This window comes from Chlorocebus sabaeus, chromosome 17 (assembly GCF_047675955.1).
Source record: "Chlorocebus sabaeus isolate Y175 chromosome 17, mChlSab1.0.hap1, whole genome shotgun sequence".
In the NCBI taxonomy this organism is placed as follows: Eukaryota; Metazoa; Chordata; class Mammalia; order Primates; family Cercopithecidae; genus Chlorocebus; species Chlorocebus sabaeus.
The window spans coordinates 31,819,826-31,841,108 of record NC_132920.1 but is presented as its reverse complement, the minus strand read 5'-3'; the positions used below and the strand labels follow the sequence as shown (position 1 = coordinate 31,841,108).

The 21,283-nt window shown below is 52.0% G+C and overlaps 3 protein-coding genes and 1 pseudogene across 8 annotated transcripts; 2 read left to right on the top strand and 2 right to left on the bottom strand.

The window, feature by feature from the left end:
• On the bottom strand, nucleotides 1–1,948 carry MPIG6B (megakaryocyte and platelet inhibitory receptor G6b). Of its 3 annotated transcripts, none has more exons than XM_007973111.3 (6): nucleotides 1,888–1,948; nucleotides 1,346–1,693; nucleotides 1,090–1,180; nucleotides 693–733; nucleotides 476–574; nucleotides 1–348 (listed from the first exon to the last, which is right to left on the bottom strand). In XM_007973111.3, the coding sequence occupies exons 1-6, from the start codon at nucleotides 1,946–1,948 to the stop codon at nucleotides 275–277; spliced, it is 714 nt and encodes a 237-aa protein (XP_007971302.1). In that variant the 3' UTR covers nucleotides 1–274. The 3 variants fall into 3 exon arrangements, with proteins under 3 accessions (XP_007971302.1, XP_007971301.1, XP_072861983.1); XM_007973110.3 differs by having other exon boundaries at nucleotides 476–555; XM_073005882.1 differs by lacking the exon at nucleotides 1,090–1,180.
• A 1,533-nt stretch (nucleotides 1,949–3,481) lies between these two features.
• On the top strand, nucleotides 3,482–6,235 carry LY6G6C (lymphocyte antigen 6 family member G6C). Its single transcript, XM_007973123.3, has 3 exons — nucleotides 3,482–3,701; nucleotides 5,120–5,230; nucleotides 6,021–6,235. The coding sequence occupies exons 1-3, from the start codon at nucleotides 3,650–3,652 to the stop codon at nucleotides 6,233–6,235; spliced, it is 378 nt and encodes a 125-aa protein (XP_007971314.1). The 5' UTR covers nucleotides 3,482–3,649.
• An 8-nt stretch (nucleotides 6,236–6,243) lies between these two features.
• LOC103221756 (lymphocyte antigen 6 family member G6F) lies at nucleotides 6,244–21,040 on the bottom strand. 4 transcript variants are annotated; one of them, XM_038005915.2, is made up of 6 exons: nucleotides 19,007–21,040; nucleotides 18,176–18,505; nucleotides 17,829–18,092; nucleotides 15,779–15,934; nucleotides 10,381–10,503; nucleotides 6,244–7,847 (listed from the first exon to the last, which is right to left on the bottom strand). In XM_038005915.2, the coding sequence occupies exons 1-6, from the start codon at nucleotides 19,056–19,058 to the stop codon at nucleotides 7,441–7,443; spliced, it is 1,332 nt and encodes a 443-aa protein (XP_037861843.1). In that variant the 5' UTR covers nucleotides 19,059–21,040; the 3' UTR covers nucleotides 6,244–7,440. The 4 variants fall into 4 exon arrangements, with proteins under 4 accessions (XP_037861843.1, XP_007971313.2, XP_037861844.1 ...); XM_038005916.2 differs by having other exon boundaries at nucleotides 6,829–7,726; XM_007973120.3 differs by lacking the exons at nucleotides 6,244–7,847; nucleotides 10,381–10,503 and adding exons at nucleotides 12,739–15,392; nucleotides 15,542–15,608.
• On the top strand, nucleotides 13,245–13,754 carry LOC140708865 (lymphocyte antigen 6G6e-like; annotated as a pseudogene).
• Nucleotides 21,041–21,283: the final 243 nt, after the last annotated feature.

The window sequence follows — 21,283 nt, the reverse complement described above, 5'->3', positions numbered from 1 at the left end:
GATTGGATATAGAGAGGACACCGGTGTTGAGGGAGACATGGAGGTTATAGGAGAGATGTGAGTAAGTGTAGGAGTAAGATCAGTGGCAGAGACAGCCTAGAGCCCAGGTCTCCCGACTCCCAGTCTAGCACTTATTTCCATACCGTGGTGCCTTCCTCTTCCAGGTGAGGGACCAAGGAGGGGAGAGGGATTATGGGTAGCTGGGATCCCCTAGTTTGGGAGGTTTGGAGTAAGGGCTTCCCTTCAAACTACAACCGCATAGATGGTGGAGGCATCAGCAGGGTCCACTGTGGACAGTCGGCGGGGCCTGCTGAGGGCTAGATGGTCCAGATCCGCATAGAGCAGGCTCTGGAGGAGGAAGGGGAGGAAGACAAGATGGTCTCCACAGTCTCCCTTGGGGTTCAGGCCTTTTTTTTTTTTTGGTCCATATTCCTCAGAGATTCTGGCCATCCCCATCCCATCCCCATGCCCTTACCGGTTCCTGGTCCAGGTCCCCTGGAATCTTGGGCTCTTCCTCCTTTACTGGCCTCTGGGGCTCGGTTTTCACAAGTGGAGCTATGTGGGGGGGACAGAGCTGAAGGATGGAGAGAAGGTGACCAACGTGTCTGTTCCCAGCAAGGGCTCAGACTCAGGAATTGAGGGGTGGGGAGTGGGTGTGTAGGAGAAAGAAAACGGGGTGGAGTTAGTCTCACCAAATCTAGGGAGTGGTCGAATCGGTTGCGGGGGCAGGCGCCTGTAAGGGACATATGAGTCTTTGAGAGCCACCAGTCTTGTCTCACTGGTTCTCCTGGGACTCAGGCCGCGCCAAGGACAGTCCAGCAACTTGAAGGCTCAGACCGGAAACAACTTAGACTCTACCCCCACCGACAGTCCAGCCCAGGCTCTGACTCTGCTGCACTTCCAACTCATCTCCTCTGGCTGGGCTCTACTCACCAGCCAGCGGCCTCGCTCCCACCTTTGACCTCTCCCATTCTTCGCCAAGACAGGACCAGAGCTCGAGGTCTAGCTCTTTGTTTTGCGAAGGTTCTGGTCCTGCCCTTTCCACCTCTGGTCACTCCCATTTAACCAGGCCAGGTCCCTCCTGCTCACCTGTGCAGCCACCAGACCAGGCCCAAAGCTCCCAGTCCCAGCACCAGCCCAGCGCCCAGCAGCGGGATCAGGAGCTGGGGATACACGGACCCTGGGGGGAAGGCATGGCGGGGAGGGATGCTGAGGTCAGGGGTTTGACGAGAGAGAGCCAGCTCTCCCGCTCAAGAACCTCCAGCCAAGGCCCTCTTCCCTCCTCTTCCCTCCTCTGGGTATGTGTCGGAGTTAAGTACCCTTGTGCGCACAGGCCTGGACCTACCATGGGTAGGCCCAGGAGTCTTGCAATAGGTCCTGTCCCCCAGCACGTGAAGCACTGTACGGCTCTCGTCCTCGTGGCGGCCCTTGCAGAAAAAGGTGCCCGAGTCCCCGGCGCTCAAGAGGAGCTCCAGCCGCCGGATACTAGAGTCCAGGGAGCGAAGGCGGCCTACAAAAGGCTGGAGGGGAGGCACGGTGGGGGTCCCGCTCGAAGAGGCCCACAGGATCGGTCGGCGTCCTTTGGAGAGGCCCTTGCAGGCCGGAAAGCTGGGCGCCCAGACCCAGCGGATGGGGTGAGAGACTCCTACGCAAGAGAGATTCACCCGGTCCCCAGGGCGGCCGTCCAGAGAAGCTAGGAGAGGCCGGAGGCTGTGGTTAGGGCCGGTCCATAGGGCAAGACGACCCCCCATCCCGTCTCCTCTTTCTCTTCTCTCTTCTGCACTCCAGCCATCCTGGATCTTCCCACGCACAACCCACCCTACTAGGCGGCCCCTTTCTTGCTTCAGCCCCTCTGCATCTATCACAACTCTCCCAGGGATCGCTTACCCCCTTGGTTCCCTTGGGCCCTCAAGAGCAGCAGCGGTAGCAGCTGCAGAAACACAGCCATGGTTGGGATGTGGTGAGGAGAAGCTGCGAGCGAATCAGCGGCGTGGGGCGGGTTGGCGGGGGACCGGAGGGAAGTTGGGGGTGAGGAGAACGGAGGGGCTGGGGGGCTCCGATAAGAGAGGGGGCGGGGCCACCAACTGCCCAGATCCCTTTGGGAATCCTCGCAGGCAAACTCAGAGTCCTCAGATGGTGCTCACTTAAAATGTGTGCTCGGGCCATTTACACAAACGCTTTTGCCTGCTTAACTTTTCAGGCGCGCCTGTAATTCCAGCTACTTACGAGGCTGAGGAGGGAGGATCGCTTGAGCGCAGGAGGTCCAGGTTGAAGTGAACTGTGATCAGGCCATTGCACTCCAGCCTGGGCGACAGAGCCAGCCAGACCCTGTCTCAAAAACAACAACAACAAAAATCCCTATTTTGTAGGGTATTGTGATAACGAAATAAAGTAATGCATGTAAGCTGCTTAGAATACATAGGATCACTATGTAAGTACTTGCCATTATTATTACTATTTCTATTCTTTTTTTTTTTTTTTTTTTTTTTTTGAGACAGAGTCTCACTCTGTTGCCAGGCTGGAGTGCAATCTTGACTCACTGCAACCTCTGCCTCCTGGATTCAAGTGATTCTCCTGCCTCAGCCTCCCAAGTAGCTGGGACTACAGGCGCACACCACCACACCCAACTAATTTTTGTATTTTTAGTAGAGACGGGGTTTCAGCATGTTGGCCAGGATGGTCTTGATCTCTTGACCCTGTGATCCACCCACCTCGGCCTCCCAAAGTGCTGAGACTGCTGGCGTGAGCCACCACCCCTAGCCTACTATTTCTATTCTTATTTTAGCTTCTACCTCACCTCTCTGTGCCCATGCTGTTCCTCCTGCCTTGGTGCCCTGCCCAAGTTGGCAGGTTTTGTTTAGGGAGGTGCTTTGGAGCAGGTGCACACAGCCACACCTAGGACAATTGCTGCTGCTGGACTGGAGCAACAAGGTCACACCACGTGCAAGTGGAGCCGAGGTGACGTCCTGAGAACCTTCATGGGAGCCTGAGGCAGCCCCTACTTAGCAGACCTGTGGTGGCTCCCCTAGATGAGTAGCCCCAGCCCCTGCCTCTGCTGCTATGGCATCACAGAAGCCATCAGTGAGTCACTGATGGCTGAGCAGGCATTGGAAAGACCGAGTGGGGCCTGAATGGAGATTAATTTGACCCATTCCATCCCCAATTTCCACCAGCATGTCCCTATCAATGTCCAGCAGGGACCCAGGGACCCAAATTCAGCAATTAGTTTGGGCCTTATCCTTTTGTCCATTTCCCAGGAACCAGCAGAAGCTACCACCATGGACACTGTAAATCACAGAGGCCTTTGATGATGCTCCTTTAGAGGACTCGGCAGCAGGACTGTTAGCGGGGGGCCAGGAAGGGCATCTTGGCCTGAAACCAAGAACCACAATGGCATTGGCCACTAGTAGCACCTGCCCTCCCGCATCCCTCTCTCCCATCCCTACTTCCCACTCTGTCCTGCTCAGTGCCTCCCCACCCCTTGTCTTTTCTCTGGTCAGCTGTGTAGTAAGTGGGAAGGGAGGGGCTATCAGAGGCAGTGAAGGGAGGAGCCTTTAGGTTTATAAGTTCCAAAAAGGCCACTAAACTCCCAGAGCTGGATTCTACTTTATCAGCTGCTGTGGTTGCCACCATTCTCAGGACCCTCGCCATGAAAGTTCTTTTGCTGCTCACCCTGTCTGCTCTGCTCTGCTGGGTCTCAGGTGAGCACCTGGGGGCCCCAAGGACCTGGTTTGCCTGGTCAGGACCTTTACACCCTGCTTTACCCACTTCCCTGCCTTACCCACCACTCGGGATCCCAACACCCCCAGCCCCAACTGGCTCAGCTCTCCTGTGCCACCAAGACCAGGCTTCCCTATGACAGCCTCCTTGCTCTGTTTCTCAAAATGCCAGGTCTCCATCCATCTTCCCCACCTCCAAGACAGACCCATTTCTCTCACCTGCCAGGGCTCTGGGTCCCCTGTTCCCCACTCCAAGGTGTCCCCTCTTTGGAAACTCTGGTATCCAGTTCCCCAACCAGCCCCACTTCAATATACAGCTCTCCAGAATCTAGCTTACCTGCCTTCTCCTCTATCTGCTGTGCTCAGTAAGGTGTCCTCTCAAAGACCTAGGCATCCAGTCCCAGGCTCCTTTTGTAGCCCACCCTCCCCATCTACTCCATCAGGGAATCAGATGTTCAGTCCCTCAGCCATGGCCTTTCCTAGATACCCTCTACTCCCCTCCTGGGTTGCATACCCACTCCCCTACCAGGGATACAAGCTTTCTAGATGGTTGCAGTGACATCTAAGAGCCTCCATGGAGATAGAGCATTTTCGTGAACCTTCTGAAGAGGGGACACCTGGGCCACTCACCTCCAGGGTGAGGTGGATTTCACTGAGGTGCACTTACCAGGCTCCTCCACCCTTGGACCCTGCGTCACCAAACTTGCCTGCCCAAACCTTGAATTAACTGAAGCAGGAACTTTGGGGTGCCGCCTTCTGTATCCACTCTCTCCATTTTGATAAGGTGCTAAGATGGAATCTGGTGATCTGTCTCTCAGGTATCATTCCTTTCTGCTGAAGAGCTACTGGGGTGAGAGGATTCTGTTCAGGTCTGGTTCCTCTTCCCACACTCTTGCCAGCTCCAGGAGGTGAAGAGTAAATTGTAAATTGCTAAAGCTGGCCACAAATGGCTTTCTCGCCAACCTCAAGTTCCAAGACATTTCTGACAGTGTTGTAACAGTCATGATTTTCATTTTTATTATTTCTTCTTCTTTTAAGTTTCCATCTCCTCCTTCACCACCCACATTCTTTCCCCATGGTATCTTCCTCACATTCCATCTATCTCCAGCCCCATGTTTTTGTTCATAGCTCTGTCCCTCTTGACTCATCTCCAAACGGGGTGGAGTGAAGGAAAATATGTAGGGCGTGGGTCTTTCACAAAGCAACAACTCTACCCTTACCTGCCGCCTACTTTCCATTTTCCCTGCATCACTCACCTGCTCTGTGCTTACTAGACCAAACAGCCAAACAGGTTGGAGCACCTACGTGATGGGCTCTTCTCCACCCTCCACCCCCGCCCCCAGCCCAGCTCATCCCCAGGTAAGTCAGAGACCACCTCAGCCTGACTTGTGTCTTCTCAGCTGACATTCGCTGTCACTCCTGCTACAAGGTCCCTGTGCTGGGCTGTGTGGACCGGCAGTCCTGCCGCCTGGAGCCAGGACAGCAATGCCTGACAACACATGCATACCTTGGTAACATCCCCTTCCTTAGTGGGGAGAGCAGGGAGGTGGGAGACTCTATGGCTAGGATTGAGGCCCAAATGGGGCTAAGACTGAGACAGAGAAGCAGAGGATTATAGCAATGATAATATCTGGCCAAAAATGATTGTGTGCAACCTTCTATGTCTTTGCATGTCTTTTTTTCAATTAGTGTTCATGACAACCCTGTGATGTGGTTGCTATTATTATATTGAGAAAACGGCCTCAAAAAGAGACAGTAACACAACCGGGCATGGTGGTTCATGCCTGTAATCCCAGCACTTTGGGAGGCCAAAGCAGGTGGATCACTTGAGGTCAGGAGTTCAAGACCAGCCTGGCCAACATGGTGAAACCCCATTTCTACTAAAAATACAAAAATTAGCCAGGCATGGTGGTGGGCGCCTGTAATCCCAGCTACTCGGGAGGCTGAGGCAGGAGAATTGCTTGAACCCGGGAGGCAGAGGTTGCAGTGAGCTGAGATGGCACCACTGCACTCCAGCCTGGGTGAGAATAAGACTCTGTCTTGAAGAAAAAAAAAAAAGAGAGAGAGAGAGAGAGAGAGTAACAGGTCCAAGGCCTTATGGCCAGCAAGTGATAGAACCAGGACTGGGGGAGTGGTAGGTAAGGACGTGCAGGAGGAAGATCAGACTGAGAAAAGAGAAGGGGAGGGCCAGGGACAGAGTTGGGAAGGAAGGAAGCCTAGGTGGGTGGATGGGGTGGGGAGGTGAACACAGGCATGCCAGGTGCCCATCCTAGCTGGTTCCCTGCCCATTCCCACCCCTAGGTAAAATGTGGGTTTTCTCCAATCTTCGCTGTGGCACACCAGAAGAGCCCTGTCAGGAGGCCTTCAACCAAACCAACCGCAAGCTGGGCCTGACATATAACACCACCTGCTGCAACAAGGACAACTGCAACAGTGCAGGCCCCCGGCCCACTCCAGCCCTGGGCCTTGTCTTCCTTACCTCCTTGGCTGGCCTTGGCCTCTGGCTGCTGCACTGAGACTCATTCCATTGGCTGCCCCTCCTCCCACCTGCCTTGGCCTGAGCCTCTCTCCCTGTCTCTGTATCCCCTGGTTTTACAGAATGATCTCTCCCTAGCTCCCATTTCTTTAATTAAACACTGTTCCGAGAGGTCTCCTCATCCATCCTTCCCACCTCACACCCTTCACTGCTTTTTCCGGGTCCCTTCCCACTTCCTTCTAGGGCCTCCATTGGCTCCTAGAAGGGCTCCCCACTTTGCTTCCTACACTCTACTGTCCCCTTCTTGAGAAGGGATTGGGATCTGGGCCTGAAATGGGGCTTCTGTCTTGTCCCCAGTGAAGGCTCCCACAAGGACCTGATGACCTCACTGTACAGGCTCCCATACGTACCCCATCCCCCATACTGACCTCTTTCCGTTTTGAGTAATAAATGTCTGAGTCTGATAAAATGCACATTTATTATCAGAAGACCTAAGGGTCAGGTCACCTCCCAGGAAATAATACTCTCAATCTCCCACCCTTACACAGGAATCCTTCAGGGAGGTTCGCTGTGAGGCTGTGCTGGGGCAAATGGAGAAACAGGTTTTTCAGGTCTTCATCCTCCCTTCCCGTGTCTCCAGGTGGCACACAACAACTCATATCCCAAATTTAGGCCACACCCCTGATGTATTGCCAAGAAGAAGGTGCAGCCTGGCTTGAGGGCTCTCCAGAAAGGATAGGAGAGGCACATGGGGATGGGGCCCGAGACCCTGTTTCTTCAGTTTCTCTCAGGTTACAGTCAGAGGCCTCACCTGGCCTGGTTAGTAAGTAGGGCACCAAGCAGTTTTTACCTATCACACTTTTTACATTTCTTTTCTCAATTCAAAATAGTCCTATTGGGAGCCAAGTTGCAAATGGGAGAAAAGGGAGCAAACCCAGACTCAGGCTCGCAAAACCCTGGCAACCCTACTCAGTGAATCTCATTGCTAAGGAAGATTCAACCTAGCAACAGGATCCAGGAGCCACAGAAGGCAGAGAAGCCATTGTCCTTTGGGGTTTAGTTGGTTAAGGAGTGCACCACTGTAATTAAGCCCGCTGTTGCTTGGTAACCCCCAAACTAGAACCTGGATGCCCCATATTACCCTTTAAGTCCTCCCATCAACCAAAGATAGATGCAATTTTCCAGTCAGCTGTAGAGTGGTGCATAGATTTTAATGACTCACAGAAGGATGCCTGTCTTCTCACATTAGATGTTCGGATGTCCCTTGTTCCCTTGCTCCCTTGCTCCTTTCTCTACTCCTACTCCCACTACCCGCTCCACAGTCCCGGTAAGAGACAGGTCAGGGCGGTAGCTGCTGCAGCCAAAATGCATGCAGGGGCCACGTGGCTTGCCATGGCGCTGTTGCACAGGTCTCCCAGGTAGCAGTCCCTGTGGGCTGGATAAGTCACGTCTCCCACCGACTCTGTCTCCACTTGATTGCAATGATGGGCTGCGACGCAGGCTGGATGTTGGTGAATCAAGGTCACTGGGGCTGAGAGAGAGAATGAAACTGGGGTGTTGGACTCCTGGCTTCAGGACTTGCCTTCTGGGGCAGAGCAGATGTGATTTCAAGGAGCCCAAAGGGATTTTCAGCCCCCTCAAAAAACACCTCCCTGAAACCAAGTGATCAAAGTTAATGCATTGACATTGTAAACTCCTGATGTGATGCATGAGAAGGACACAACGTCACTTCTGCAGTATTCTTGCTTAAAATGCATGACCTCAATCTCATCATGGCAAATATCAGATAAATATAAATTGAGGGACATTCTCTTTTTTTTTTTTTTGAGACGGAGTCTCGCTCTGTTGCCCAGGTTGGAGTACAGTGACAGGATCTCAGCTCACTGCAAGCTCCGCCTCCCGGGTTTACGCCATTCTCCTGCCTCAGCCACCCGAGTAGCTGGGACTACAGGCGCCCACCACCTCGCCGGCCAGTTTTTTGTATTTTTTAGTAGAGACGGGGTTTCACCGTGTAGGCCAGGATGGTCTCTATCTCCTGACCTCGTGATCCGCCTGTCTCGGCCTCCCAAAGTGCTGGGATTACAGGCTTGAGCCATTGTGCCCAGCCTGAGGGACATTCTATAAAATAATTTTTAGTATATCAAGTATACGTAAATTTTTTTTTTTTTTTTGAGATGGAGTTTCACTCTTGTTGCCCAGTTGGAGTGCAATGGTGCATTTTCAGCTTACCGCAACCTCCACCTCTTGGGTTCAAGCAATTATCCTGCCTCAGGTTCCCGAGTAGCTGGGATTATAGGCATGCACCACCACACCTGGCTAATTTTGTATTTTTAGTAGAGACAGGGTTTCTCCATGTTGGTCAGGCTAGTCTCAAACTCCGGACCTCAGGTTATCCACCTGCCTTGGCCTCCCAAAGTGCTGGGACTACAGGCGTGAGCCACTGCATCCGGCACGTAAATTTTTTAAAAATCTAAAAATGATTTTTTTTTTTTTTAAGACAGAGTCTTGTTCTGTCACCCAGGCTGGAGTGCAGTGGCTGGATCTCAGCTCACTGCAAGCTTCGCCTCCCGGGTTCATGCCATTCTCCTGCCTCAGCCTCCCGAGTAGCTGGGACTACAGGCGCCCGCCACCTCGCCTGGCTAGTTTTTTGTATTTTTTAGTAGAGATAGGGTTTCACCGTGTTAGCCAGGATGGTCTCGAACTCCTGACCTCGTGATCCACCCATCTCGGCCTCCCAAAGTGCTGGGATTACAGGCTTGAGCCACCGCGCCCGGCCAAAATGATTTTATTTATTTTTAGAGAAAAGGTCTTGCTGTGTCACTCAGGCTGGAGTGTGGTGGTGCAATCATAGCTCACTATAGCCTCGAACTCCTGGGCTCAAGTAATCTTCCTACCTCAGCCTCCCAGGAAGCTGAGATTACAGGTGTGTGCCACCATGCCTGGCTAATTTTTAAAAAACATTTTTTGGCCGGGCGTGGTGGCTCACACCTGTAATCCCAGCACTTTGGGAGGCTGAGGCAGGTGGATCACGAGGTCAGGAGATCGAGACCATCCTGGCTAACACAGTGAAACCCCATCTCTACCGAAAACTCCGGACCTCAGGTGACTCTTCCGCCTTGGCCTCCCAAAGTGCTGGGATTACAAGTGTGGGCCACTGAGCCCAGCCTAAAAATGATTTTTTTTTTTTTTTTTTTTTAGACAGGGTCTCATTTTGTTCCCCAGGCTGGAGTATAGTGGCATGATCATGGCTCACTGTAGCTTCAACCTCCCAGGCTCAAGCAATCTTCCCTCTTCAGCCCCCTGAGTATCTAGGATTACAAACATGTGCCACCATGCCCAGCTAATTTTTTAATCTTTTTTTTTTTTTGTAGAGACAGGGTCTCCCTATGTTGCCCAGACTGGTCTCAACTCCAGGGCTCAAGTGGTCCCCCCACCTTGGCCTCCTGAAGTGCTGGGATTACAGGTGTGAGTCACTGCACCAGCCCTAAAAGTGATTTTTTAAACTCTAGGTATAAAATAATTTATCAGAGCTCTTCAAATATGTCAGGGTCATGAAAGACAAAGAAAAACAGAACTGGCACAGATCAGAGGAGACAAGGAAGACACGAGAGCTAAATGCAATGTAGGATCCTGCTAAATCAAATAAAGTCTGTAGATTAGTTAGTAGTATTGTATCAATGTTATTCTGTGATTTTGATAATTGTACCATGGTTATGTAAGATGTCAGCATTAGGAAAAGTTGAGTATTTCTGCAACTTTTCTGTCAATCCAAAATTACGTTAAAATAAAATATTAAGAACATGTACACACACACAGACAGACACACACACACACACACACACACACACACACACACACACACACCCCGGTCCTTGACTAATGCCGAAATTTTGAAGTTTGGTTTTAACTTTGGCCTTTCAGGGCCAGAGCTCTTCACCTGTGAGCTAATGGGCCTATGAGATTCTTTTGGGAGAGTAAGGAGGTGGAGAGGTGGGGGCACAAGGACTGTGGGCCTCTCAGGGGCTCCGTGCCAGGAGCCAGAAGGGGTACAGACTGCTCTCCTCTGACAGCCGCACCATCTGCCCAGAGCCAGACTGAGCCTGGAGGGTTCTGGAAGCCAGAAGGATTGACGTGGGGCTGGAGGCAGGGAAAGGCTGTGGGAAGAGGGAGAAATGGAGGACTCACGGTTTCCAGGTAGCTTGATCTGTTCCAGGCCTGGCTGGGGTCTGCCCTCGCCACAGGTGGTCACGGCTTCTTTGCAAGAACTGCTGGGGCTTCCACCACAATTGTAGCACCGCATTCGGTTTCCTGGCAGGAGAAAAGAGGCGCTGGACCTGGGCCCTCGGTGGAGCTGGCTGGCAGAAGGCCTGTGTGAGAGGCTAGCTGGCCGCCTCCTTACCCAAGGCAGCCCCTAGCAGGGAGCTGAGCAAGATCCCAACAAACTGGGGTTTCATCGCAGTCTGCCCGTGTCAGGACCGCCTCTACCTCCCGCCCACCCCCCTCCCCTAGCCCGACTCTACCTGCCTTATATCCCCCTTGCCTTGAGCTTTATAGGGCTATAAAAAAAAGAGGAAAGAGTCTCCCCCAGCAGGCTCCAGGGGCCCCAGTGGGGACAGGGAGGGGCCCCACGGCATGCCCTCAGCATCCTCTGGAGTTCTCAAACTCCTTTATCCCCAGCAGCAGTCCTGAAACTGTGGACCAAGAAGAACCCCTGGGGATCCCTAATACCCTTTCACAGGGTCCTTGAGGGTCTTCCTTTTGCAACTATCTGCGTAAGATCATATTTTCTTCATATACTGGACTTCAATGAAAACAACATATCCCAACAGACTGCAGATAGGAAAACCCAGGCATCTTCCACGAAGCCTGACATTAGATTCACAAAAATGTAAAGCAATGCTCAGCTTCTCACTGTGCTGTGGGGAAATAATAGTTATTTTTCACAAAACCATATTTTGTTAGCATGCAATAATTTATTATTTTTATTGTTAAATAAATCAATACCTACTTTAAATGATCTGTTTTAATTTTTAATATAGTAAATATTGATATAACCTCATAAAGAAAAGCTCTTCAGAGTCTTAAGTAACTTTGAAAAGTGTAAAGAGGTCCTGAGATCAATGTTTTTTAAAAGAGCTGCTCTCCTGGGCACCTGTGTCTCCCCTATCTTCACTCCCTGTTCCTAGTCTTACTCCTCCTGGTACATGCTGGCTCTGATTCCCCAGATGGGCCTTCCTCCTTCCCAATTTCTTCAACCTCAGTCTTCCAGGTTCTATCACCACCCCTCTACCCCAAATTCTATCCATGCCTTCCTTTCTAGTGATTTCTCCCCAGTGCAAGCACATCCGGCTGGCCCTGCAGCCCCACCCATGATTCTTTCTTTCCTCCAAGGTAGTAAAGCTGTCAGGGATAATTATGGGGTAGGAATGTTGAAGCTTGGGGGGATCAAAGGGATCTGAAGCTGGGTGGGATCCGCCCTTATACAGCTGGGCTTTGTGTGTGCGTGTGGGTGGGTGGGTGTGGGGGGGTATTGTTGATTCTACACTCAAACAGATCCACGCCAGGGTTGTTTAGGAGGGTGACCTTGAAGGACATGAAAGCTCTGAGGGGGAAAGACAGAGAAAACAAAGACGGAGAGAAGCTAAGAGAGCCAGGGAGCAGCTTGAGACACGGGGAGGGAGGGAGAGGAGTAGGAGGGAAGGCGACAGACACAACTCAGGAGCAGGAGAGGAAGCTAAGTTACAGAGACAACATGCTGAGAGAGCAGAGGAGACCCTCCAGGCAAAGGCAGACTCCTAGCAGGGGCAGACTGGGGGCCCCCACTGCCTGTGGGTCAGGCTGATGAATCTGGTCACGGTTCCACCCCCTAGATTCACTCCCTAGGTGTGTTTGTTTACTGGTTCCTCCCTGTCTTGCTCAAATGTTCCAACTTTACAAATCCCGGGATCTCAGGATGCAGATCACCTCTCCCCAATTCCTGACCCTGCGTTTGGCCATAGGCACCTCCAACATCTTCCTCTGTGTCCTGTTCCTCTGTGGTGCACTGGGTAAGGGTGGACTGGGGAACCTTCAGTGGTCAGGGGGCTGGGGGCGGGGACAAGGGCATGTAGAGGAACCTGAGGGCTGGGGAGGAGAGGGGTGGGAGTGCTGGAAGAGGCCAAGAAGAGAGCTGGGGGAGTGGGGGATTTCAGGGAGACCAGCCACTGGGAAGGCCAGCCTGATGAGGTGGGAAAGGAAGAGTTTCCTTTCAAAAGTATTTGAGAATAACTGTCTCCTCCTTGCTGCATCTTTGACCCACCCCTGTCTCCCCTATCCCTTATTTCAGCTCTTGCTTCTGTGCTGGGCCCTTTGGTCAATGTCAATTTCTATTTTCCTATCTGTCTCTGCTGCCATTTACTTAACTTTTTCACTGACTGCCTCTACTTCCCTGCTGCTGGGTCTGGCTTTTTGTCTTACTCTTCTTATGTTGGTCTCTGATTCTCATGGCTTCTGTTCATGTCTGCTCATCTCTCAATCCCTGTACCGCTCTTACCTCCATCTCTGTTTCTTTTCCTGCATCGTCTCCCCTCCCTTCTCTGTGTTTCTTTTTTTTTTTTTTTGAGACGGAGTCTTGTTCTGTCACCCAGGCTGGAGTGCAGTGGCATGATCTCGGCTCACTGCAACCTCAGCTACCCGGGTTCAAGAGATTATCCTTCCTCAGCCTACCGAGTAGCTGGGACTAGAGGCACGTGCCACCATGCCTGGTTAATTTTTTGTATTTTTAGTAGAGACGGGGTTTCACCATGTTAGCCAGGATGGTCTTGATCTTCTGACCTCATGATCCGCCCGCGTCGGCCTCCCAAAGTGCTGGGATTACAGGCGTGAGCCACTGCGCCCGGTCACTTTTTCTACTTCTGTCTGCTTTCCTCCCTTGTTCCACAGCTTTCCTCTCTCTGCTTCGTGTGTCACCTCTCTCTGATATCCCTCTCCGGATCTAGCCTCTGCCTGCCCCACAGGGAGGGTTTGCCTCTTCTGCTCTCCTAATCTCTGCTGCCTCAACAGGTCTCACCATGTCCCCTGCCCGGGGAAGGCTCCGCTGTTAAACCTGCAGCTTGGCCAAACCCTGCTACCCTGTTCCCACCAAGTGTCAGGACGATGAAGCTTGCAGCATTAGTATTGGCACCTCAGGTAGGGCTCTGGTCCAGTGGCCCTTCTCCAGGCGGCTCCCTACCTCCATCCATCGCGCCTTTCCTGTGGCCCCCGCCTCAGCATGCCTCCTTCATCCCACAGATCAGAGTGAGATCATCGAGCGAAAAGGCTGCCTCCCAAGGGCCCAGTGCCCTCTGCCGAGCCATGCCACCTACTGGCTGCGCTCCTACATTCTGCGGCACCACTGCTGCTAGCAGGACCTGTGCAACATGGCCACTTCCCCACGGCAGCTCACCAGCCTCCTTGCCTCCCCACCCCTCCTTGTGGCCAGCTTCGCCGGGATCTGCAGCCCCCAACCCAGGATTCCGCCGCCATCACCACGGCCCTGGAAACACCTGCACAGACACTTTGAGACATGCCCGACAACCTAATTTTGTACAGAGACCCCAGATCTCTCAGGAGACCCCCTCACAGATCCCTCACAAGACCTGGGGAGGCACCTGCCCAGAGTCCAGCCTCATAAAGAACACCTATTCTGTGTCTTTTGTCTTTTCTAGATGCCCATTGCTGATACCCCCTGTCAGCCCAGGTCACTGGCAAGGCAGGCATTTTGATGACACTGTGGATCTCAGGCAAAGGGATCAAAGCGGCATCAGGTATGGTAAGGAGGAGAGTCTTGCTAGGAAAGACTAATGTGGTAGGTCGGGAGCTCAGGATGGAGGGCTTGGGGGACTATGAAGAGTAGCTTTAATAAAAGGTCTATCTAGGAGTACAGTAATACTGCAGATACTGCAGTGTATGTGTGAGCTCTAAGAGCGAACTATAGCTGCTTGGTGGGTTGGGCTGGAGCTGGAACCTGGACCACAGCACTCCCCTCATTCTCCATCTGTGTCATGTGCTTCCTTTATCCTGCCAATGGCTTAGTTTAAGCCCCTGCAGCCTGAAGGCGTTAGGTGAGACTTCTGAGAAAGCTTTTCTCCAGTAAGGCCCAAGCTTGAGCAGAGACACAAAAGGGCACCCAGTGGAGCTGCTTGTGAGGGTGTGGCTGGAGCTCAGCTCATTTCTGCCTGAGACTGAGGAATGGCCAAGTTGGGAGCATCAATACCCTCTGTCGCTTCACCAGCCCAGACTCGCCCATGATTCACAAACATCCCAGCATGGCCCCGGCCCAATAAATAATACACCCCCACTGGGCCTGCCAGCCCGAGTAGACACTCCCTCTGCCCCCGGAAAATAGGGTGTGACCCCAGGGCAGCAGGGAGGAAGTGCCAGAGTGGCGATAGCTGCTCACATGCTCTGAATGCCCCGGTAGAGCGCCACAGGGAAGAGTGTGTGCCTAGGATAAGGAAGGATAAGGAGGGGCCCCGGGTGGGAGCTGAGCACAGGCATCTCTGTACTACTCAGTTCCCTCCCCTTGCATGTGAGGAAGTCTGGGGTTGATTAAAGGTGCTTGTTCCCTCTCCTCTTTGTGAGGATGACACACTGGGTAGTGGGGGTCTGGCTTAATTTAGAGATGGGTTGAGTCTTTCCATTTTCTCTGTCACTCTGTCCTCCCACTTGGTGCTTCTATTTTTTTCTCTCTCTGTCTATCTCTTTCTACTTTCTCTGACTTGAGTTTCTTCCCTTCTCTCTCTTCCCCAGTTTTCCCCATTTGTCCTTCAGCTCTACTGCAATGGATTCCCCACCATTGCTCAAGTCTCCAGATTCCTGTCTCCTCCCTGCTCACACCCATCCTCCTTGCCCCCACCAGCAACCTCAGGCTCCCCTCAACCCCACAGTACTACGGGCTCAGGGCCATCCCTCCACTGGCTGCTACAAGACAGGAGACCAAACCTTTTTGTAGGTGACATCACAAAATAATGCTCCTCCTTTCCTTCAGTTCCCCACCCCTCCCCATACACAGCTTGGTGGCTGCTGGACGCCAGCTGGACGGTGAAGTCGAACTCGCAGTCCCACCCCCCTTGCCAAGGTTGTCGAGGAATACTCCAGGTGCTAGATGGCCAGCGAAACAGCAGGTCACACTTCCCAGCAGATGTCACCAAAATCACCTGGTCTTGTGGGCAGGTGGGCTGTGGGGTTTTCCAGAGAGACAGATTAAGGATACCTCTACTTTTCACGTCCTCAGGAACAAGGGCTCCTCCCCAACCCAACCCGTGTTTCCTCTCCCATCCCCAGTCCCCTCCAGGATTTAAGCCTCTGTTCCCTAGCTGTTCCTCACCCGAGACGGGCCAAATGGATGTTCTCATAGACCTGGATTTCGGGTTTGAACTGAGGAATCGAGGCAGCTGGGGAGAAGGAGCCATCAAGGATACAGAAGAGAAGTCAGCAGACAACTTAGAGCTGTGTTCCTTGCCCCCTCCCCTAGAGGAGGTGGGGTACAGAGGCAGGGTGCGAGCCTAGCCCTTTGCCTCCCACCCACGTGCCCTCTTCTTCCCTCCGGGAGGGAGGGACTCACCTCTGACTGGAGCCCCACGGACCCTCTGCCTCCAGAGCACAATGCTGAGGGCCAGGATGATGACTCCCTGGCCCATTGTGAGCAGCAGCATCAGAATCCAAGACATGTCCCAGCCCACGGAAGGGGCACAGAAGGCAGGAGAAGCATCCATGGAGGCTGTAGTAAGAGCCAGACCAGAGGGATGGGAAGGAGGCAGTGAGGGGGCCTGTCCCTGTGCCCCAAAGAGAGTCCTCCCCTCCACAGTCTGGTGGGCTCTTCCAACAGAAGACTTGGTAAGTTTCCCTGCCCTCAATATCTTCCACCCTAATCTGCCCCTTTCCAGGCCTCTCACCCTGACCCATAAATAGAGAATGGCAGCCAGTCACAGTGGCTCACACCTGTAATCCCAGCACTTTAGGAGGCCAAGGCAAGCAGACCACTTGAGGTCAGGAGTTCAAGACCAGCCTGGTCAACATGATGAAACCCCATCTCTACTAAAAATATAAAAATTGGGGCCATGCGCAGTGGCTCACACCTGTAATCCCAGCACTTTGGGAGGCCGAGATGGGTGGATCACCTGAGGCCAGGAGGTCGAGACTAGCCTGACCAACATGGTGAAACTCCATCTCTACTAAAAACACAAAAAAGAGACCAGGCGCTGTGGCTCACGCCTGTAATCCCAGCACTTTGGGAGGCCGAGGCGGGCGGATCACATGTCAGATCAAGACCATCCTGGCCAACATGGTGAAACCCTGGCTCTACTAAGAATACAAAAATTAGCTGGACATAGTGGCATATGCCTGTAATCTTAGCTACTTGGGAGGCTGAGGCAGAAGAATCACTTGAACCAGGGAGGCAGAGGTTGCAGTGAGCTGGAATCGTGCCATTCCACTCCAGCCTGGCGACAGAGAGAGACTCTGTCTCAAAATACACACACACACGCACACACACACACACACACAAAAGTTAGCTGGGCATGGTGGCAGGCACCTGTAGTCCCAGCTACTTAGGAGGCTGAGATGGGAGAACAGCTTGAACTCAGCAGGAAGAGGTTGCAGTGAGCCAAGATCGTGCCACTACATTCCAGCCTGGGCAACAGAACAAGACTCCATCTCAAAAAAAAAAAAAAAAAAAGGCCAGGCATGGTGGCTCACATCTGTAATTCTAACACTTTGGGAGACCAAGGCAGGCAGATCCTGAGGTCAAGAGATCAAGACCATCCTGGCCAACATGGTGAAACCCCGTCTCTACTAAAAATACAATTTTTTTTTAAAGATAGAGTTTTGCTCTTGTTGCCCAGGCTGGAGTGCAATGGCGTGATCTTGGCTCACTGCACCCTCCACCTCCCAGGTTCAAGTGATTCTCCTGCCTCAGCCTTCCGAGTATCTGGGGTTACAGGCATGTGCCACCATACCCGGCTAATTTTGTATTCTTAGTAGAGACGGAGTTTCTCCATTTTGGTCAGGCTGGTCTCGAACTCCCGACCTCAAGTGATCCGCCTGCTTCGGCCTCCCAAAGTGCTGGGATTACAGGCTTGAGCCACCACGCCTGGCCTAATAATAATAATAATAAACAAAACAAAATAAAAAATAGAGAATGGCAATGCCCCCTGCTCACACATGGGCAGCCAACTACAGAGCAGACCACCAGCCATAACCACACTTTCCCCTCACACCCTTTATAGTAATTCACCCTTTCAAGAAAAAATAGCCAGGTGCGGTGGTTCATGCCTGTAACCCCAGCACTTTGGGAGACCAAGATAGGAAGATCATTTGAGGCTAGTAGTTTGAGACCAGACTGGGCAACATAGTGAGACCCTGTCTCTACAAAAAAGTTTAAAAATTAGGGGAGGCACGGTGGCTCATACCTATAATCTCAGTACTTTGGGAGACCGAGGTGGGCAGATCACTAGAGATCAGGAAGTTGAGACCAGCCTGGCCAAAATGGTGAAATCTCGTCTCTACCAAAAGTCCAAAAAATTATCCGCGCATGGTGGCGGGCGCCTGTAATTCCAGCTACTTGGGAGGCTGAGGTGAAAGAACATCCCTTTCCGTCTTCTCCCTCGGTTTACCTGCCAGGCTAAAGCTGACCCCTTTGTTGTGAGTCATGAGGCAGCGGATGATTCTTGGTCTTCGGCTCCTGGGCTCAGAAAGCCCCTCCCCAGGACACACCAAGAGCAGGGCAGCCTCACTGCCCCAGAAGGACTGAACACGGCCCTTCACGGGACCCTTCCCTTCCTGCCAGGTCACAGAGTCCATGCGTCTGCTGGGGACCACAGAGCACAGGAGGACATTGCAGGGGGATCCATCTGCAGCCCTTGCAGATAACTGGGATCCTGTGGGGGAGAGAGGGACCCCTCAGTTCTTCACCTAGACTTCCTGGCCCACAGTAGCCCCTGGTCTGCATGCCCCCACTCACCTTTGAGCACCAAGACGTCGTACACCCTCCAGTTCTGGTAGTTGTGGTGCCGACCTAGCACAGCGCACCAGTACCGCCCGGCATCTTCCTCCTTGGATCCCTCCAGCCACAAAGAATAATTCCCCAGCAGTCGGAGCCTGGATTCCCTTCCTGGTTTTCCAGGGTCTGGGGCTGGCCTGCCCACTCGGACTTGGGCTACCAGGGTGGTGAAGGAGCTTGCTGCAGGGCTGCGGAACCATGACAGGTGTTCGTCCCCATGTAGAGTGGGTGGTGAGGGACATGGCAGTTCCATTGCCTCCCCCAAGGCCACATAGATGGCCTGGATGTTGTCTGTGGGAAGAAGGTTGTATGAGGCCAGAGACCTCCATCAGATCAACAACCCCCCATTTGATCTTCAACCCTGACTTCCTCCCCTTCTGGGGTCCCCCAGCACAGGCCTGGCTGGTGACCACCTTTCTCAAGTGACAGCTACAAAAATAAGACAGGTGGAGAGAATAGGGTAAGGGCTTTCCTTGTCTCTCCCCAAGACAGTGAGGGGGTCTGAGGGCAAGAGGGAAAGGCCTGAAAGAGTTGGCAAATGCCCACATCTCTTCTACTCATTTCAACTTTTCTGAAAGCATTTACTCATTCTTCTTATTTTATAAAGGAAACTGCATAACCTGGATCTTCGTTGCCCCTGGGTCTTCCCTAGTGTCAGAGGCAGGAGGAGGTCAGTTGGGGTAATTCTATCTTCTTGAGTCAGATGCCTTTGCCAGGCTCCTAGGAGAAAGAGCAGCAGTCCCTCCCCAACCTTGGAAACAGCTAAGGAATCACCTACCTCTTGCCCCTTACCTGCAGCCTGGGGAGTTCCACATAGGAACAGGAGGAGGAATAAGACTGCCATGGGGAAAGCCTGCCAAGTTCTCTTGCTCCAAGACCTGGTGTTCCCAAGGAGGAAGCAGAGTCCAGATAAAGGCCCACACTCGCTGGTCTGGGGTGACAAGGGCCTCTGGAGGGGATGGGAATGCTGGGGCGATAAAGTCCAGCAGCATATCTACTAGGGAAAAAGTGACCACCACTTTTCTGTCCTGGAGAGAAACGGACCCAGCCCAGGCCACTCTGAAGATGACCTTTTTGCTCTTCTGATTCCACATCAGCTAAGGGACTCAAGTAAAGACTTCCATGCAAAAAACCATGCAGGGAAGTGGTCCTGCCTGTCTAGCTCCTGTCAGTCTGGAAGTACATTCTGAGGTCTCTTTCGCTCCTAAGAAATGTCAGCCATGAGCTGGGTAGATCACTTGAGGTCAGGAGTTCAAGACCAGCCTGGCCAACATGGTGAAACCCTGTCTCTACAAAAAATATAAAAATTAGTCGGGCGTGATGACATATGCCTGTAATTCCAGCTACTCAGGAGGCTGAGAGGCACTAGAATCGCTTGAACCCAGGAGGCAGACGTTGCAGTGAGCCGAGATCGTGCTACTGTACTCCAGCCTGGGAGACAGAGCGAGACAGTGAGAATTCATCTCAAAAAAAAAAAAAAGAAAAAGAAAAAGAAAAAATAAAGAAATGTCAGCTATGAGTGAAGAAACTGAGTTTTCACATTGGTCCTCCACAGAACCCAGCACAAGACTGTGTATCCAGTCAGTGTCCCGTAAATGATTTGGAATGACTTTCCCTGTGGTTGTCTGGCATACCCCAGACCTCTCCTGAACCCCTGATGAGTGTATTAAGTTATTACTCAAGGAGAAGGCTAACGGGCTGATTCATCCTTCTGAATGGCAAAAACTCCTAAGGCAGATCTTCATGCAGTTATTATAGTTTTAATGTGTAATTTATTTATTTAAAAAAATTATTTGGATGAAATATTCCATACATACCAAAAACTATATGAAGTATAACTATATTATGGATAAATGGTGGTATATTAACACAGTAGAACACTGGACAGCAATGAGAATGAACAAACCCAGTGATTGCAACAAGGTTGAATCTCATAACATAATGAGAGTAAAAGAAGCCTGGCCAGGCATGGTGGCTCATGTCTATAATCCTAATACTTTTGGATGCCAAGGTGGGAGGGTCGATTGAAGCCAGAAGTTTGAGGTTGGGCAACAGAGCAAGACCCCAACTCTAAAAATAAAGGCCAGACACGGTGGCTCACGCCTGTAATCCCAGCACTTTGGGAGGCTGAGGCAGGCCGATCACGAGGTCAAGAGATCGAGACTATCCAGGCCAACATGGTGAAACCCCATCTCTACTAAAAATACAAAAATTAGCTGGGCGTGGTGGCGGATGCCTGTAGTCCCAGCTACTCAGGAGGCTGAGGCAGGAGAATCGATTGAACTCAGGAGGCAGAGGTTGCAGTGAGCAGAGATTATGCCACTATACTCCAGCCTGGCGACAGAGCAAGACTCCGTCTCCAAAAAAAAAAAAAAAAAAAACCCAGAAATAAATAGAATATTCCAGGCCGGACTCAGTGGCTCATGTCTGTAATCCTAGCACTTTAGGAGGCTGAGGCAGGCGGATCACCTGAGGTCAGGAGTTCAAGACTAGCCTGACCAACATGGAGAAACCCCCTCTCTACTAAAAATAAAAAAATTAGCAGGGCATGGTGGCACATGCCTGTGATCCCAGCTACTTGGGAGGCTGAGGCAGGAGAATCGCTTGAACCCCAGAGGCAGAGATTGTCGTAAGCCAAGATCGGGCCATTGCACTCCGGCCTGGGCAATAAGAGCGGAACTTGGTCTCAAAAAAAAAAAAAGAAAAGAAAAGAAATAGAATATTCCAGGCCAGGCACAGTGGCTCACGCCTGTAATCCCAGCACTCTGTGAGGCTAATGCAGAAGGATCGCTTGAGCCCAGGAGTTTGAGATCAGCCTGGGCAACATGGTGAGACCTCATAAAATTAGCCGAGTGTGGTGGCGTGGGCCTGTATTCCCAGCTACTCAGGAGGTTGAGGTGGAAGGATGTTTGAGCCCAGCAGGTGGAGGATCAGGGCAGTGAGCCATGATTGTGCCACTGTGCTCCAATCTGGGCGAAAGAGCTAGACCCTGTCTCAGAAAAAAAAAAAAAAAAAAAAGAGAAAAAAAGAATATTCTGTTTCAGTCAGAGATCCTCTATGCTGTGTAAC

Coding starts and splice junctions, on each gene's coding strand:
- LOC103221756 (XM_038005915.2), bottom strand. CDS start 19,058: ATGGCAGTCTTATTCCTCCTCCTGTTCCTATGTGGAACTCCCCAGGCT. Junction 18,506..19,006: donor TGGAACTCCCCAGGCTGCAG/GTAAGGGGCAAG, acceptor TTCTTCCCACAG/ACAACATCCAGGCCATCTAT. Junction 15,935..17,828: donor GGTCAGCTTTAGCCTGGCAG/GTAAACCGAGGG, acceptor CTCTTACTACAG/CCTCCATGGATGCTTCTCCT.
- LY6G6C (XM_007973123.3), top strand. CDS start 3,650: ATGAAAGTTCTTTTGCTGCTCACCCTGTCTGCTCTGCTCTGCTGGGTC. Junction 3,702..5,119: donor TCTGCTCTGCTGGGTCTCAG/GTGAGCACCTGG, acceptor GTGTCTTCTCAG/CTGACATTCGCTGTCACTCC. Junction 5,231..6,020: donor GACAACACATGCATACCTTG/GTAACATCCCCT, acceptor TCCCACCCCTAG/GTAAAATGTGGGTTTTCTCC.
- MPIG6B (XM_007973110.3), bottom strand. CDS start 1,948: ATGGCTGTGTTTCTGCAGCTGCTACCGCTGCTGCTCTTGAGGGCCCAA. Junction 1,181..1,345: donor GACTCCTGGGCCTACCCATG/GTAGGTCCAGGC, acceptor CCTTCCCCCCAG/GGTCCGTGTATCCCCAGCTC. Junction 349..475: donor GGGACCTGGACCAGGAACCG/GTAAGGGCATGG, acceptor TTCCTCCTCCAG/AGCCTGCTCTATGCGGATCT.